Source organism: Lepisosteus platostomus, chromosome 4 (genome assembly GCF_059453375.1).
Source record: "Lepisosteus platostomus isolate fLepPlt1 chromosome 4, fLepPlt1.hap1, whole genome shotgun sequence".
Taxonomy (NCBI): Eukaryota; Metazoa; Chordata; class Actinopteri; order Semionotiformes; family Lepisosteidae; genus Lepisosteus; species Lepisosteus platostomus.
Genome location: NC_142614.1, coordinates 15,193,925 through 15,212,110, shown reverse-complemented (window position 1 = coordinate 15,212,110; position 18,186 = coordinate 15,193,925). Strand labels below are relative to the sequence as shown.

At 42.8% G+C, this 18,186-nt stretch overlaps 1 protein-coding gene across 3 annotated transcripts in view; it reads right to left on the bottom strand.

Annotated features, from left to right (window-relative positions):
- The window catches only part of myo5b (myosin VB), a 114,464-nt gene that overhangs the window by 32,556 nt on the left and 63,722 nt on the right, over positions 1-18,186 (bottom strand). For all 3 annotated transcript variants that reach the window (XM_088628659.1, XM_088628658.1, XM_088628660.1), the window contains exons 7-18: positions 16,233-16,314; positions 15,428-15,535; positions 13,547-13,656; positions 10,863-11,128; positions 10,287-10,368; positions 8,544-8,684; positions 8,221-8,343; positions 5,880-5,963; positions 4,742-4,888; positions 3,764-3,861; positions 3,079-3,165; positions 1,126-1,237 (exon numbers count right to left, since the gene is read on the bottom strand). In XM_088628659.1, the coding sequence (XP_088484785.1) occupies positions 1,126-1,237; positions 3,079-3,165; positions 3,764-3,861; positions 4,742-4,888; positions 5,880-5,963; positions 8,221-8,343; positions 8,544-8,684; positions 10,287-10,368; positions 10,863-11,128; positions 13,547-13,656; positions 15,428-15,535; positions 16,233-16,314 (1,440 nt within the window). The remainder of the gene's footprint in view (positions 1-1,125; positions 1,238-3,078; positions 3,166-3,763; positions 3,862-4,741; positions 4,889-5,879; positions 5,964-8,220; positions 8,344-8,543; positions 8,685-10,286; positions 10,369-10,862; positions 11,129-13,546; positions 13,657-15,427; positions 15,536-16,232; positions 16,315-18,186) is intronic.

Here is an 18,186-nt window from a genome sequence, read left to right as displayed (position 1 = left end):
AGGGTACATGAAAAATAAATTAAACGTGATTCCTTGTATCTCACATTTGCTGGGGCAAGGTTCTCATCTCAAACGTTCCTCTTTTTTGATACATTTAGAAACACCCAGACAAGCCTCTTAGCTGGCACAACAGCAGAACATATTGCCAAACAGAGAGGGATCACACAACTGGCTCTTTGCTCCTGTCGCGTGGGGAGAGGCAGAGGCAGTGACAAGGATGTGACTCGTACAAGGACTAAAGATATAAAAAGGTTCACAAGCAAAAACTGGTTACAGTTCAGCATGTGATGGAATGGAAAAATGAACAAGTTATATGAAATTGATATTATACAAATTGATACTGTATATCAGGGGTCTGCCAAAGGAAACAGTCCTGTACTCTTGTCTGGGTTTGGAGGTAGAAAACCAATGATCCTGGATCTTGATGAAATTTTCTCAGTTGACACCATGAGGCTGATGCCACGTCCCACATTAAAGACCTTTAGCCCATTAACACAGCCAGGTCACTGAGGGCCATGGTGAGTCGGGAGAGTGTCCAGACACAGTTACACAGTAAGTTGGGTTGTTACTTGTGGTGGAAGTGAAACGGGGATTGTGGAAAACAGGAAACTCATATGAAAAAGTACAGTACATACATTCTTATAAAGGAGAGCTAAAGCTGAAGCATGTTCACTTTTTAAATCTTTTAAAGAGCGGTGGAGATGATGACACTCAGACAAGATAAACCTAAGGATGGTTATTAACAGTATGGCGTGTGGGAGAGGTTGGTTCAGGAGTTTAAAGGGGTTTAAGAAATTGTAAATTTTACCAGACTAGTCTATTAGTGGAGGGTGGCTGTGCATTAACGAGCCAGGAACTGCCAGTAGGTAAACTCTAATAAGCCGAACAGTTGGCTAACTCTATACAAGTTGTACCCATTTTTCAAAGATCTTGTCTATTCACATTATTGCTGAAGGTCAGCTGGAGAAAATAAGTAACCCGACTTCCTTCTTGAGCCATAACAAAAACCCAGAACTGTAGTGCAATCGCAAAAGCCAAATTTCCAGACATAAATCAATAGCTCTAGATCACAGAACAATATCTGCCAATGAGCTACAGCAGAGGTGACAGGAAAATAACTCTTGCCTTAATCAGGGTCTCCAGCAGGTTCCTGCAAACAGCTTTTTTGTCTGAATTTGTAGCGTCCTTCTTCTTCATCAGCACCCGGTACCTGTTGAAGAAGTCTGGGTAGGTCCACCTGAAAGCAGAGGACACACACCCAGGGGGTCAGGGCTGCTCCTAGCGAAGGTCTCATTAGTGGAGGGGTACTGACCTCCTAGGAGCACCACAGCTGGGGCCGCGATACGTCACTCCTTTACTGGTCAACGTCACAACCATTATTACAGTTTCTCCCGTCAAAAATTAATTTGTTATTTCTCAAGTGCAAAATAAAGATTTGTATTTTTCTCAATCCTGAACACTTAAAGTGAAAACTTAAAAAAAAAATCTCTGAATCAAATTTGGTGTACAGAAGGCATTAACAATTACTTTGTACTTCTCGCAGTGTTTTAAACAGGAATCCTAACGAGTCCTCTCAGATATGGTCCTTCGTAACGTGCATTTTATTAGAGTGAAGCAGACCTTGGTGTTCGAGGTATTTCAATGTCACAGTATTTTCAGCATTTCCAGTTTGTGTTACCACTACCAGCTGGAGGAGCCTCAAATACCAGCACCTTATTCACTGCTTCATTAGAAACTCAGACTCAGCTTAGCTTTTCTTCAACAGTCCTCACCATGTTACAATCTACACTGCATGTAAAATATAACAGTTCTGCAGCTAAAGAGTATTTGGGACACAAATGAACCTGAGCTATGCAAAGAGCTGTAAAACAAACACACTAAATATTAAGTACATTTCTTGCAGCAAACAGAAAAAAAATACATCAGTGGGACCGCAAGTATAATGTTAAATCACAGCTCCTGTGACATCTGCACTGATCATAACAGAGCATTCCTGAGACAAATGCCCCACAATGATTGATGCGGTTCCTCATGCAGGCTGTATTTAGGTCTGTATTCTGAATGAAGATATACATTTATTAGTTCCCTTTGGCTGTTCAAACTGCAGCCCTGAATGAGTGTTTCATTGAAAGGCACACACAATACCAGGATGTTCTGCAGAGTAGCTAGAAGATGCAAGCTTTCATCTTCTGTAAGCCTAGGAGGCGGATCTCTGTTCCATTTTGGAATGTAGGTCATGCAAAAAAAATACTGCATACAATGAAAGTTTGTTTTTGTATTACAGAACATTCTCCACTTCTTTTGTCATGGTGAGATTGGCTTTCTATGGCTGTCCCAGTCAAGAGTCATCAGCAGCACAGCTCTGTATGTGCCCTGGGGGACTGTTTCAAGTAACTTCAAATTCAGTTTTTGTCCAACTTGCTATTAAAAAATGCCAACGAATAGTCCTTTGCATCCCCTCACAAGTAATTCTGAAGGATGTTTAAGTACTTTATTGATTGCGTCCCTTCACATTTGGACAGGTTACAGGAGTTTTAACAGTTCAACTGAATAACTTTTTGTCTTGCTGTTCTAGAAACTTACTTCCTTTTTGTTAATTTGCTCACATCAACAACCTGTGTCCTTCAGCACAGTTGCTAATATACGTGCAGTTGTCCTTATGATGAAGTACCACAGCATAATTTCTGCCTAATATTTGTCATATGGAAATAGACAACCTCCTAATTATTTCTCTTCAGCTTCCATGCAGGCTTGAGATGCATGTATTGTTGGCAATTCTGGAATATCTGTGATCTGAGGTCCTTTTGGAAAATAAAAAATTCTGTGTCATCTGTGGATACAGAAAATATGTATCTCACCAAGGTACTCTACTGTAGTCTACAGTACAATGCCTGATTGCACTGACATGCAATTCTGCAATAAATGCAAAGATGGACTGAGAGTAAGGCACAAAAGCACTGCCTTGACTGCTGGAATCTCTCAGAAACTCCCGGAGTGGACTTGTCTTCTACTGCCGGTCTTCCTTGAGGCACGTACAGATATGTTGCCAGAAGAGTGTGTTGCTCTACTGCGACTCACCTGGATGGATACCCAGCGGCACTGATCCGAATGGTCTCCAGAACCCCACAGGCCCGCAGCTGCTGCACTGCTCTGCTGGAGTCAAACCTGGAAAAGAAAACACACACAACTGTCAACATTAATGTCTTTGCCTTCTCTTGCGTCAGGCAAGCTTCAGTCCGAGGTCTGATTTAAGGACAGGCCCGTATTCCGTTTGCTGATGATTGGGTTTTCAGAAAGCAGACCCACAGGAAGAGATTCAGCTTTGTGTCTGTGCACTTTCTTAATAATGTATCTTAGTCTTGTTTATGTGTGGTATATGAAGAAAGTACACCAGAGTGAAGTTCTATTATTAAATAGTGGACATAGAAATGGATGCCCAAAACTCAGTTTTTAACTGTAATATAACACATTTACTTAGCTGATGAGTGCAACCTTCTTGTCAGAGGTGAAGGACGCGAACCAGATATTGGAAACACCAGTACAGAATACATACACCATTGCATATTATTTCCAAAGCCATAAAATGTCTGGAAAGAAAGTTCTATTTTTACACTTGGGACTAAGCGACCTTGGTACAATGATTCAGGACCACACTACTAATTCTAGAAAACCTCATCTTACATAGCACATTGGAGTGAAAAACTGGGTGGAAGTGTGTTTTCAACCACGTCACAGCTCAAAGCCTGATACCCTGAGTACTCACGAGAAGGCCTTCTTCTCGTCGTTGGGCTTGATGCAGCGCACGTAGTGAGGGGTGGTGGCGTTGAGCGTCTCCATGAGCAGGTGAAGTGAGTTGCGGAACTGGACAGGGAACAAGACAGGGAGGAGGAAGGTGAAAACCTGAAACCAAGAGAAGGTACCCTGCCCGTCCTCCAGGGAACCTGGCAGTTTGTGCTTCTAGAACAAAGCAAGCAAGAAATTCCAAAATATGCACCAGAAACACTTCCCTTCTGGGCCAATGTGTTACAATGTGACCAGCATGAATTAATTACTCATTTTTCTTTCCTTTCTCCTGTGCATCTTTTTTTTTTATAAGGTCATAGGAATTGTACATGACTTCTATATGATGGAAACTGTCAAAGAAAGGATCAAGACAGGAATCTGCAGAAAAGTAATCATACACTAATACAGACTAAGGGCACAATAAACCATACAACAAGTGTCTGAATGTTTATTTGTCATATTGAAACAGCAGGTTTACTGGGTAGCAACTACAGGTTAACTGCAGGTTACTACACTACAATTACATACTGTACAGTCCAATATCTACCTCCTCTGAGTGTCTGGATTGTCAGCACACAGGACTTCACTCAAAGAAGGTTTGACAAAAGTCTTTGACATAGATTGATGTTTAATATCTCACTTTACTCAATACTATATCAACCTGGTGCTCCAGAGTCATGTTATTGTCCATAGGACTTGCCTCTTCAACTTCAAAGAACAGTCGTTTCTAAAAACAGTGTGCCAGAAAAAGTTTCCTCTAGGAAGAGAAACACTGTGAAAGGTGAACATCCACCATTTCAGGGGATAAGAGACTTTTTTACCCAGATGTTCCTACTTTATGGTGCATATTGCAAAATAACCCATTACCACATAAAAAGTTATACCCACAACTCTCTGCAGCTAACCTCCTGCCTACCTCTGACACGGTTGGCTAGGCAACTGTGTGAGAGAGGCTCACCTGGTGCCCCACGGTTTTCCTGTGCTCGCGGTTGGGGGCTTTGAGTGCCGGCTTGGCAGCCCTCACGTTGATCTTGGATCCCTTGCTGGAAGGGGTGGGCACGGGAGTGTCTTTTCCATCTTGGAAGAGGTCAGCCACCAGCTGGAACTGAGAGCAAAGCAACTGATAAACGACAAACTTGTCTGGATTTTGGAGAGATTTACCAGCACCAACAACCAGCATTTTTGGAAAGTGCTGGACAACACAGTAAAGGACTTTGAGATGTTGAACTCAAATTCAAAAGATGTGCAGGACATGTGACAAGTAAGAGCTGCTTCTTACAATGAAGGTAACATATAGTATTTAGAGGAAGGGACATATAATATTGCACATTTCTTTAATACTGGGATGTGCTTTTTAATATAAGGTATGCATGTGCAAATAAAATTCCATATTGAAAAAGGGCCTAGAAGCAGACAGACACAACAGGCCAGTGCTTCAGTCAGGGAGGATGAATGAGGGAGCTTTCACATGCCCCTATCACCAAGGAATGTAAGCAGAGCTGCATGTGCTTGCGAAGAGCAAGGCCAAGCATAAGCAACGATGAAAAAGATCAGTTAGTGATTATATAAAACACAGAGAGAATGGGACTGATAACAGAGCCAGCGCTCCAATGTAATCTGAACTGACAGATGGGATTCTCAGCCACTGTGCAGAAGCTGTGATGTTTGCAGAACAACACCATGACTGCTGTGATAAAAAAGCAGCCCACTGGTAAGAATACTGTCCCCCATCAAGACATTCTTCCACCTCACAATAACCAAGGCTGGGTTAAGACAGAAGCAGTCAGAGGCTGGCCAGAGAAAATGTAAGAAGATTCAATCTCCGCCAGGGTCTCCAGGGATCTGAAGTGTCATAGGGCTGGCCAGGGGCTATTGGAATAAGCTGGACTGCAGCAGGACACTGTGTCTTTGTCCCTAGCTTGTAGGGGTGTGAGCTTACAGTGTTGCCATTGTCTCACTGGATGCCAGCCCTGTCCTGGGGACTGAAGGGCTCAGAGGGCTCGACTACAGATTGCACTTCAGACGGAGGTGTGTGATTGAACTATGGCCATGCGGATGGCTCTTTTTTGCATCGGCTCAAGAGTTCCAGGGCCTACCTTGCTGGCCTTGAGGATGTTGATTTGCTCTTCATACACAGTGTCCCGGTTCTTCTCCAGGAATCCGTCACACTGGTACTCCACCTGTGCAACAAGAAAATGACATGTACCAGCCTGTCACTTGCTGCACAGCCCTCATCATGACCAGATAACCAGGCCTGCCCTCTCATAATCAACCTTTCCTTGTTATTGTTTGGCAGTGATGACTGGAGATCGATCCAGGTCAATGCTTAAGTGCTGTGCTAGACCCTGATATGATTTTAGGAGACAAGCTGAAGAAGTTTCATTTACTCCGAGTCATAGTTAAGCAGCAATGAAAGGGGCAAATGGACTGAATTATTTAAAAAATGCCTACTGTTTTGAATTAGTGTGCATTCAGTTAAACTGCAGAACATTAAAATGTATACAGGCTCAAATAATGAGATAGGCAGATACAATCTTGCTGGGGTAGAAAGGCTTTTTCCAGCTTTGCCTCAATTTACCTTTTAATAATAAGACATCCAGTTCTAATTAAGATGAGGGGACTGCTGTCAACAGGATGGATATGTTCTCCAGATCTGTGCACACTAGGTCCTACAGAGCCCAAAAATGTACAGCACAATGGTGAGCCCTGCCCTGGACTGGAATCATTCAGACTCCAGACTCCAGTGTGTCTTTGGCATAGAAACTAGAATTCAACTAGTGTGCTGCTCTCTGCAAAGCATGATCATTAACACAACACCAGCGCTCGCCTCTCCTCTCCTCCTTTTATTTCACTCACGTCCATTTCTTTGCTTTGCATTTCTTGTCAAGCCAGCATTGACATTTCATTTTGAGAGAAGAATCAAAATACCTCAAGCGCAAATTGTCTGACTACAGACCAGCACAGCACGTTGGGCATTCATTACCTGAAAGGTTACAAGAAAGTAGGAAACACGAGCACTGTTAGGGCAAGCCTTTCCAGCGTCATGCTGCCTGCCAGTTGAACCAACTCCAGAAGCTAACTGCTAATGTCAGGTCCCTGGAGTGGCAAAGACCATGAGTCCTCTTCCTCTCCCAGTCTGTGGAGATGACACACTGTTTCCTGATTCTCAAGAAATGCTGGTGCGGACTAGAGTTATAACAAGCCAGACAATCAATGCAGTGGAATGAGTCCCGTGAGACAACAGCGTAGTAAAAAAAGGGTTTTCTGTTTAAACTCGCTCTGGCTTCGCTTTTCTTTATCTGTCAACAGCTGTCACGGAGGCCAGACCGGCTTGCAGACAGGAGCATCTGGCGTAACTGTGCCGTCTCAGATACAAGCTCCTGGCCGGAGAACACAGCAACACATTAAGGCACAGAAATCCTGGAGAAGCTGTGCAGTAGTACAGTATATTGAAATGTGAGAACTGTACAATCACGTTGCACCACTATGCACCCCACACATAGTTTTACAGGACACATGGAAAATGACTATTCTGCAGTTTTCTGTTATTATATTTTCAAACATGTGCACTATTTACACACTTGTTACAGTGTACTCCTATGATGAAGACATGCTTATGACTGGCAACATGGGAAATGGAAAACGGATAATGAGCCCAGCCCGACACTGGAGAGCCCAATCTGATGCCGGAGAGCACAGCCTGATGCTGGCTGGTGGGTGGGTGTACCAAAACTCTCAGTGTGGCACACCACGGGATGACAGTTGGCACAGACAATGCACCTGTCTGGCACTTTGATGATGAAGAAGGGGACAGTGAGTTTCCAAGACACCCAGGAGCCAGCTTCTGCCTTACACTTTATTAGAGCAATGAATCACATTTTTATGATGCCAGTCAATGCTGATTTATTGGCTAGACTGCACTGCAGTTTGGTGCACTCTTATTGCCAAAACACAAACACTTATTTCGCATCAAAACAGTTAAAATGCTCCTCTTTGCAAATGTTCACTGTGGTACATCATGACAAAATCAGTATAGGCATGAACAGCAAAATCATAGTAAAACAAGGTAAAAAAAGTTCAACCTATCAAACGGTGTTGTGGGGAAATAAGCTATCAACATCATAAAACAACCCTAGGACAACTCTAAAATGTACTACGCAACTTTATCATGGCAGAATTTCACAGAGGAACACACCCTGTTCATTCCGTTTTCCCAAAGTCAACGTTTTAATTTCCCAAAAAATGGAAATGGGTTGAGTTCAATTTACGCAGACTTAAAAATGCTCCAAATGATATGTCTGATCAGAAACAATGATTTGACATCACAACACAAGAACAGAAGAGCTGCAGGTGAAAACAGGAGACCACCGCAGTCCTCTTTCTGGGCTTATCAGTAGCCCTCAAGGTGTCATGAGGGTACCTGTGGATTGCACTCACCTTGTCTGCAAAGTGCACTATGATGAAGGAGGTGTTGGACATCCTTGGCTTCTGAAAGTGCTGACAGTTGGAATGCCTATCATACAGCTTCTGCGCCCAGTTCTGGTCTGTCCCCTTGGGCACCTGGCATAACACACACACAAACAGCTTTTCAGTAAAGGGCTTGGCTCAGACAATCTGGGTTCTCACACAGGGGACTCTTTTGGTTTTTTTTGCCATTCTTCCAGGCTCATCCCTGATTTCCTACTCTCTGGGTCAACTGTCTGCAGCACAGTACCTAATGCCTTTGCTGTACACTTCTCTTCTCTATGGGCAGGGTATACCTTGCACTCCTCGTCCAGCAGATCCAAGATGCCCAGCTTGGCCTCAATAAGGTCGATGCAAGGCTGGTTGTCATAGAAGTCGATCAGGGTCCAGGGGATCTGCTCCTTCATGTACTCCTCCTGCTCCAGTTTGAAGACATGCTGCAACACAACACAAATCAACTCTGTGGATCGCAGAGCCCAGAGGTTAACACGAAACCTGACAAGGTCTGGGTCAGAAAATAAGTACGACAGTAGTGCTGGGGAATTAAATGTAGTAAATTGTAGTAAATGTCTGTGGGTGGATAAGTTGGACAAACAAAAGCACTTTGAAAGATGCCATTTTTGATGCATTTTTAAGGGATAATAGCCTCTCACTATTTAAATACCAGTTAATGGAAGGAGTTACCACTTCATTAAAATAGGAGCTGAAAACTATTGGATAAGGCAAAGAAAAAATTTGAAGCATGACTCAATGCAGCACACGATGCAGCTTGGTTTTTAGCTTAGCTTTAATTCTCTTAATTTTCGTTTAATTAGTGCAGGTTGACTCAGGGGAGAAGCATGAGACCTGCTCATGGGGGTCAGAGAGCAACACTCAGAAGGTTTGTACTCACAGGTCACCCTTGATGCCTCTCCCAGCATCCTCTTTTCAAAAGGTAAACAAAAAAATAATTTGTTGAACTTATTCTGGAAAGATCAGCTTTGAAAAGGAGTGGCCCAGCCTCTAACTTGTCCATTTAGATATCTCATGCCCTTTGCCACAGAAGAAATGGTTGAGCAGCTATAGTTTATGCCACAGCATGGCTCTCAGTTTAGAGCGCTGAAGCAAATTTCCCCTATGACTCAGACACTTAAGTGTAAAAAAAAACAGGTCATGTGACCCAAAGAAGCCTGTCTATGATAAACTCAATAGGGGAATAGTGAATGGTACCCAATACAGTTCATAAATCATAAATGGGTAGCCAATACAGTTCAAACAGACTTAAACAGTAACACATTAGAACTGACAACCTCTGGTTCCCACTGGTTTGACAGAGGAGAAATTCAAGACATCGGCTAAGCCCACATCATCGTGCTTCTTTCAGCAATGTCCTGCTCTGATGGAATTCAGCTACAGTATTTGAGCATTACATTTCCAGCGTCTCCTCTAGCCCAGCTCATTTAAGAGAGTTCGGCACAGGCTTTATTCCAGAAACTCACATACTGTACTATTTTTGTAACCTTTCGGACTCACGACCCGTCTTTCTTAGATGGATTTCTGTTATTTTGTATGAATACTTGCATTGAACTCTGCTCTGCTGTGGCAGGACAATTACAGTACACGCAAGAAGCTTATTCTCCTGGTAGCCACTCTGAAACCCATGCCTTGAAATACAGTATTTCTGTCACATTTCAAAATGCCACTGTGCTTTTCTGGGCAGAGGAAAATCAGTTGTAAACTCGGTATGGCAGTAAATGTTTCATGAAAGCTGTGCTTTAATATTGATTGCCGAGACAGATTTGACAAAGGTCTAGTACTGTAAGTACACTATGAGCAACTGCTCCTTAATAAAACATCTTTACTTTCACTTCTAGCCTAATAAATGCTAGCTATATCGATAAATTACTTGGATTAGAATATAGACATCTAAATGTTTATCCAGTCCCTTTAGATAAACAACGCTCTATTAAATCACTACAGATACATGTCCATTCAGTGAAAGAAGATGGTAAAAATGGGAAATTGTAATCTTTGCACAGGACAATTCCTCTCATACTCACTGAGTTGAACTGCTGCTGCAGCTTCTCGTTGGCGTAGTTGATACAGAACTGTTCGAAACTGTTGACCTCAAACGTCTCGAACCTGCAGAAGGCAAGCGCTGTTGAGGATGAGGATTCACTTACAGGTGCATATAAAGTCACCTGCCGTACCTCTGTGCTTTTGCATTGTGGAAAAAAAACGTTATCTGAACCTTATTCCTATTGGAACAGTTAAATTTGCCTAAATATTAGTACAATAAAGTCTTTTTAAACTTTCCATATAAAATTAATACTTAAAGACACATTCACGTCTGTTATTAGTTTTTATTTGGTGCCAAATGTCAAGGCACTCTTATAATAAATCTAATATAATATTTTCATGTATGTGTCATAAGGCCAGAAATGATTATAAATATAATACTGATAAACCCTGTATTGTATGGACCACCCAGACATCACTATCTTTAATGCTATTTACTCCTCACACAAAAAATACTTGTAATATTTAACTATGAAATAAAAACACAATATCTTTTGCAAGTATACTTATATTGTGTATGGTGACTCAGGAAATCATTTAAGCTGTCGAGCTCTTACCCATAAATGTCCAGCACGCCGATGAAGGAGTGCTGCTTGGTGCTGGTGTACAGTGCCTTGTTGATGTGCTCCACGATCCAGTTGAAGAGCTCGGCGTAGATGTGCTTGGCGAGCGCGTTGCGAGCGTTGAGGGCATGCTGCCTGGACATGGGCTTGACGTAGGTCTCCGCCGTGGTCACCAGCTTGCGGTGGCACAGCCAGTGCTGCATCTGGTCGTGCTCCACGCCCAGCAGGTCGCAGTAGTGGTTCAGGTGCTCGTCGCCTTTCTGCGCGGAGAGGAGAGCCGGTCACCCCCGCGAAGGGCACGGCACGAACGCGAACGGCCCCCTCAGGTCCCCCGCGCGCGCGCAGCGGCTAACCCATCTTTCCCGCGCCATCGTGCTCTTTCAGCGGCGCGAGATGAAGACGCGGTTTTTCGCTGGTCAGAAAAGACGGGGCTTTGTTTTACTGCTACACCACTTCCCAGGACAAGGAAAAATCAATCTCTCCCCACCTCCAAAAACCAACTGCGGACAAAAGAAAAAAAACACTTCCAAAAACAAATTATTACAATTACTAGACCAATTCATCTAGTTGTTTCTAGCTGTCAAGGAAGAAATAGGCTTCAAGATAAGATTATTAAAAAGAGCAGCCTACTGTATCTTCATTTATGTTTTCAATTATTCTGAAAAGATGTTACTGGTTTACTGAAGCGTAATTTTGACTCATTGGTCTTTTTCCTGAGGCTGAGACTGAATTCCCATCATCACCACCAGCAGTCCTCCCATCCCTCACAGTCTCCTGTCCTGAAAGACGGTCTTTCAATTCACCAGATCAATGACAAATTATACTGATTATTGCATCTGTCCATTGGAGAGGGTGGCTCTTTCACATGAGCAGGATTCAGGGACATTTAAAAAGGTTTTTTAAAAAGGAAATCACAAAAAACAACTTTGAAAAAAAACAGCTGTTTAAAACTCACTATCACATTTCCTTCGAAACGCTTTGTGGCATTTTTAAGAATTGCAATTAATTTCTTTTGAAGTGATAAGGCTGAGACACAGGTATAAAATGAGACCTACTGCACATCTAAACGTTTATGACTAAAGGCTAAGAATCACGATCATTTTCACATTTTCACATGTGGCCACAGCTTGATGGTCTCAGCCTGCAACAAATTAGACCAGAGCTAATTCACTTAAACAGAGCACTGACACTTTCTCCACAGTACCTCCTTGGATGCCAGATACTATTACTACTAATTTATTTACTTTCATTTCTCCAAAGTGACGTACAGTACCCATTTAAGCCGCTGGGTATTTTACTGGAGCAATTCATGTGAAGCACCATCCTGAAGGGGCCAAAGCAGTGTCTCAAGTGGGATTTGAACCCACAGCCTTCCAGTTACAAATTCAGAACACTTAACACTGCACCGCACTAACGTGTGCACTGCTGCAGAATATGATTCTACTCTATTTTCTGTCTTCCATCCGCATCCTTTTCAGTAGAACTGTAAGCACCTTACTAAAAAAATAAACACTTGTAAATGGAAGAGGTCAAGGCTCTCGACAGCAGAAGACTAAGGATACTTTACCAGCTTGTACTCAGGCAGCTGAACCCGAATTGCTTAAATCAAAATCTGGCTCCAGGACAGCATGGTAACAATGAACTTAAAATAAGGCTGAAGTATGAGAGCAGGCACTTTGGCCAATCTGTTTTGTTTGAGTGCCAGCAGCTTTTTGAACATAAGATTTCAGAGTTTCCCATTTCCACTTTAAAACAGCACTTTTCCTGTATAATCATTGCTACTTTATGAGCCTGAAGTAGCCTGTTCTTATCTTATTTTGAATTCTTGAATAAGTCCCCTTGTGATCCCCTTTCAAAACACATGGGGAACAACAAATGAGGTACGAGTACTGTATTTTGCTCTTTAATTTACTCTTATAACTTATAACTTATTACTTATAATTAAAAGGTTAATATGTTATTATTAGGAAGATCTGTGTACTAGGAGATGCACAGATCTTTTATTGAACAAAAAAGACACAGCAAGATTTCTGATGCTGATTAATATTTGCCATCAAGACACCTTCAGTCTACAGGGCCGACTGACAATGCTCTCTCATCTGAAAGTCTCGGGACAGTGGTGGGAGTGGTCATTGCTACAAGCAATATAAGCTGTACATCAGGTGTGCTTGGCACACGCAGGATCCAGTTGAGGTCCCTTTCAGCTCAAAGCCCTTGGACAAGCATGTGCCTGTTCACTGGTCTCTGAGCCCTAAGTGTCACGCTTCATCTTATTTCATCCTACAGATTTTTAATGGAGCTCCAGTCTGATGAGCACAGAATCTACAGCAGAACTGCCACATTGTCATGTTGCAAGAAAGCCACTGTGCATGTACACTGCCCTGCTGGAATGCGATCACTGCAGGATCAGCGGTGAGCATTGCAGGACTAGGTCACTATCGTGGTCAGACCTACATGATTCATTAATCAAAATGACACCATACCCGTTTCTTAAATATCCTCAACATCCATACTCATTATTTATAACACTAATCCACTTTATAAGTATGTTTGGTTTTAAGGTGACCACACAACCTTTTATCCTGGATGCAAAACTGAAAAAGCTTTGCTTCAAAAACGAAACAATGATTTGGCATGAAATATGGTTATGCTGTTGCGGAGTGGCTCCGGACACTCACAGGGATGTAGCAGGAGTCACCGTCGCGCTCTGACCGGATGTCCACGTTGCCCAGGTGGAGGATGGAGGCAATAATCTTAAAGAGGTTCATCTGGTGACTCTCCTTCACACCTGCAAAGGTCAATAACTTAATACCCCAGCGGCTATATCACTCTGCAACTCACACCTAAAGATAACCCACTGAAGATAAGCAGGCGTGAGCCTGGTCAGTACCTGGATGGGAGACCTCCTGGGAAAAAACTAAGGCTGCTGCTAGAAGAGGTGTTAGTGGGGCCAGCAGGGGTTGCTCATCCTGCTGCCTATGTGGGTCCTTATGCCACAGGACAGTGACAAGGACACTATACTGTAAAAAGATGCCATCCTTCAGATGTGATGTAAAACCGTGGACATTAAAAATCCCAGGGTGTTTCTTGAAAAGAGTAGGGGTTTTACCCTGGTGTCCAAGCCAAATTTCCCTTGGCCTTTACCAATCATGGACTCCTTATAATCCTTATCTATCAACTGGCTTCATCACCCTGTTCGCCTCCCCACTAATAGCTGTCGCATCATCCAGGTGGGGCTGCGCATTGGTGGTGGAGGGGCTTTAAAGCTTTTAAAATGAGATTTTGGAAAAAATTGGCCAAAACATTTTTTAAATAATTTAACCATATTTTACCAAGCACACATGCAGAGATCAGCTTAACTGCATCGCCATTTGGGGATTCTTGCTTATATTATGCACACAAGGAGCTCACAAGCCACATGCTTGGAATTCGCGCAGGTGTTAATTTTCGTGTTTGTGAGGTGGGTGGCTCCATGGCGAAGTGATAACACATTCTCCTCAGACACAAGGCTGTGGGCGCGGGGGCGTGGGGAGAGTGGGCAGAGCATCAGCTCGGAGGTGGGTGGGCTCCGACTGAAAAGGCTGGCTGAGCTGCTTTAAACCATGAGGAGCTCTTAATGCTCCAAACGGGCCGCGGTTGCCGGCCGGCTGCGAGGGAAACCTGGGACAGTGGAGGAAAGGTCTATTACGACTCAGCTCCGACCCGGCCATCAGCTGAAGCAAACACAATTAATGTGGAGTGCCTGGGTGAGAGGCCTGTAACAGACCTCCGCTTCTTGCTAGAACGCCACAGGGCACCTGGTTCTTTTCTTCTTTGGAAAGTAATAACTTGAGAACAGACTGCACTGTGGGAGAACAGTATGAGAAAAACACAGCAGACAATGGAAAACTAATTCTGTGAATAGCTGCAGTCTGGGCACTTATTTATCACCAGGGTGCTTTTGGTACACAGGTACTGGAACTCCTCATGGAAGAAATATTTTACCGTGGAATTCATTTAGGGATGATTTCTCTCCAGTGAAACTCTGCTGCAGTGTGATTGATATGCTGAGGAAACTCAGAACTTTTTTTGTCCTTTAGAAGGTGTTTGCTGTAATTGTAATATTGTTTAACCAAAAAAAAACATCACAGAATCCTGGGTCATGTGACAAAACTACAGTATCCAAGGGTTACAGTATGAACACATATGTGAGACAACACTTATAAGCAGACAGCGCCATACTGACAAAAATCTCTCTGTACAGTACTGACAGATTGCGCTGCACACGCCAACAAAAAACACACTCTAGCTGTAGCGTTTTTAATTGACAAAAAAACATACATTCAACATTTCCATACATAATCCTATAGAGAAAGGGGAAAGCTGTAGGAAGTGTGTAACATTCTATCATCTGCCTTAATGTTTTTTCATTTACAGTATATTAATGAGGATCATTAATATAATAGAGCACCGATTACCAACAACGATTACAGGTAAACATGTCTGATTCCAGTGGTGTCTGGAGCCCCTGACTTCCTGACCACACGGAGTGACCGAGTGGTCACCCCAGGGTCACTCACCAAGCAGCGTGAAGGCTTTCCTGGTCTTCTCGAAGTCCTTGGCGTCGTTCACCCCATCAATGAAGATGTTCTCACCCTGCGAGGTGTAGAAGAAGTCCTCTGCCGAGGCTGGAGGAAAGAGCGAGTGAGAGACTGTGTCACCCACCCGTACAGCCCAGCGCAGAGGGAGGGTCAGAAGTGTCAGATCTGTCCAGCCCTCTGTGTAACAACCTGTACGTCAGCCTACTTCCAGCACAAGAAACTGCAGACTGTTACCTGTTCTGTAAACAAAGTGATTTCAGTTGTCATTAGAGAATTACAAGTCCAGCACAGAAACATCTGCCTTTGTGGTGCCTCACAGTTCTGGGGTTCAGTTCTGTTTTGTGCAAGGTTTGCATGTTCTCTTTGGATCCATGGGGGCACTCTCTGGTTTGGTGTCCTGATTTACACCTATAGTCCAAAGACATACTGTCCAGGATAATTGGTGTCTCTAAATTGTTCCCTGTATGTGAGTGAATGTATGTGTGTGTTATGCAATGGCCTTGTGTCCAGCCCAGTGGGTAGCCCTGCCTCACACCCTTTATTCAGGTGAGCACTTTTTATTGCAATTATATAAAAACAATAAATGGGCTAAATACTCCTCTCTTCAAGTTCAGAAATTTAGAATATATTTTCCTAGAGATAGATTCACATCTCATGAGAAAGCTGCTTTGTCAAAGACAAGTCACCATCAAAACCAGGGAGTTTGTTCCAAGAGAGCAGCATCTCTCACCCTGATAAAGCTGATCATTGCTCCTTCAAAAAAAAGAAAGACAAAGGCACTTACTCAATGAGAGATCCTTAAACTCGGGCAGGCTAGCAGAGGCGCACAGCTGATAAAATATGTGATAGTTTCTCTCATCTTCAGCCTGAAATATAATCAAACATTATTACGCTGATGACGGAGCTCAGGACCATGTGAACTGTCCAAAGTTTCCACATGAACTTAAATCTGCTACCCTAACAGCAGACTGATAAAGTTTATTATGTGTTGACTATAATTGTTACAAAAAGATTAGCACTGATATTCAGCATGCAAGTACATTTTAAAAACATTAGCAAAGTTGATAACAGTGACACTTGAAGAAAACAACAAACTCCGTTAATATAAGAACATTTGATTAGGCTTTAGATTCAGTTTTCTACTATTATCAGGCATAAACAAACAACATCAGAAATGAGCAATGAGCAACAAATACATTATTTAGAAATATAACTGTCTAAGTAGTGCGTGAATGTTAACCCTAACACTACCTGGGGTGTCAACTGAGCATTTCAGCAATCTATATCTGAAAATCTCTGAGAATTGGATATTGACATATTCCCAAAACCTAAAGGTATGAGTAGGAAACAATCAAGACCGTTGATCAAAGCTCTTGCAATTAGTTTCAATAATGCTTGGTGACAACTTTTGATACCACTAACTCAGATTCGGGATACAACTACCACGCGGTGCACCATGACACCCAGGCCCCAGACTTTATGAAAAAAAAATTCAGATAGGACTACAAAACCACCCGTCCTAAACCTGACTATGGCCCCAAAAACCAGCACTGAGCTTAAAATTTGCCTAAGTAGTGTGTGAATTCTAACCCTAACTCTACCTAAGGTGTCAAATGAGCATTTCCGCAACCTATATCTGAGCCAATCTGGGCATCGGATTTTGACATGTTCCCCAAACCTAAAGGTATGAGTGGGAAACAATCAAGACAACTTATCAAAGCTCTTGCAATTAAATTAGATTCAATAATGCTTGATGACAACTTTTGATCCCACCGACTCACTTTCGGGATACAACTACCACGCGGTGCACCATGACACCCAGACCCCAGACAGCTTCTGAAAAAATAATTTTCAGATAGAACTATTTTGATTTTGACATTTTCAAAAAACCTAAAGGTACTGTATGAGTGGGAAACAATCAAGACCGTTGATCAAAGCTCTTGCAATAAAACGAGATTTAATAAAGCCTGATGACAACTTTTGATACTGCCGACTCATTTCGGGATACAACTACCACCCGGTGCACCGCGCCACCCAGGCCCGAGAGTTTCTGAAAATAAAAATGTCAGATAGGACTACAAAACCTAAGTAGTGAGTGAATTCTAACCCTAACCCTACCTGGGGTGTCAACTGAGAATTTCCGCGATCCATATCTGAGCCTCTCTAGGCATCTGATTTTGACATGTTCCCAAAGTTTCCAATGTGCAAAAACCCTTTCAGTTTGAAGATGATGGCCTATCCCACAACCATGTAGAACATTTCTGAAGGCTTCAGTCTTTCTCATGTTTTAAACAGTCCAGGTCTGAAAACCTTTCAACCATCCATGACATCTTCACTGAGTCAGCTCAGGACCAAAGTGACATAGTCCTGCAGGTGCTCATAATCAGACAGGGTGAGATTAACCTAGAATCAGACAGGGTGAGCAATAGTTTGCCTAGGTGACATCAGGATAAATAACTAAAGCAGAACTGGTGTTAAAGGGAAATCAAGAGTTTGGCATTAATTTTTAAACTGAGAATGGCAATCTGGAAAACCCAGCAATAACAACCTGAAAGTGCAGGTACCTTCTCCATTTACCTCTGTGGCACAACAATCCACTTCACCTGCACAGCCTTTTAAACCACCAAACAGGTGAGACTTTTCACTGCAGTTTGGCACCAGGGTGAAATGAGACAATCACCAGGTCCCACAAAGACACAAAACGGCCACCCCCACGAGTACACAGACAATGACACGCT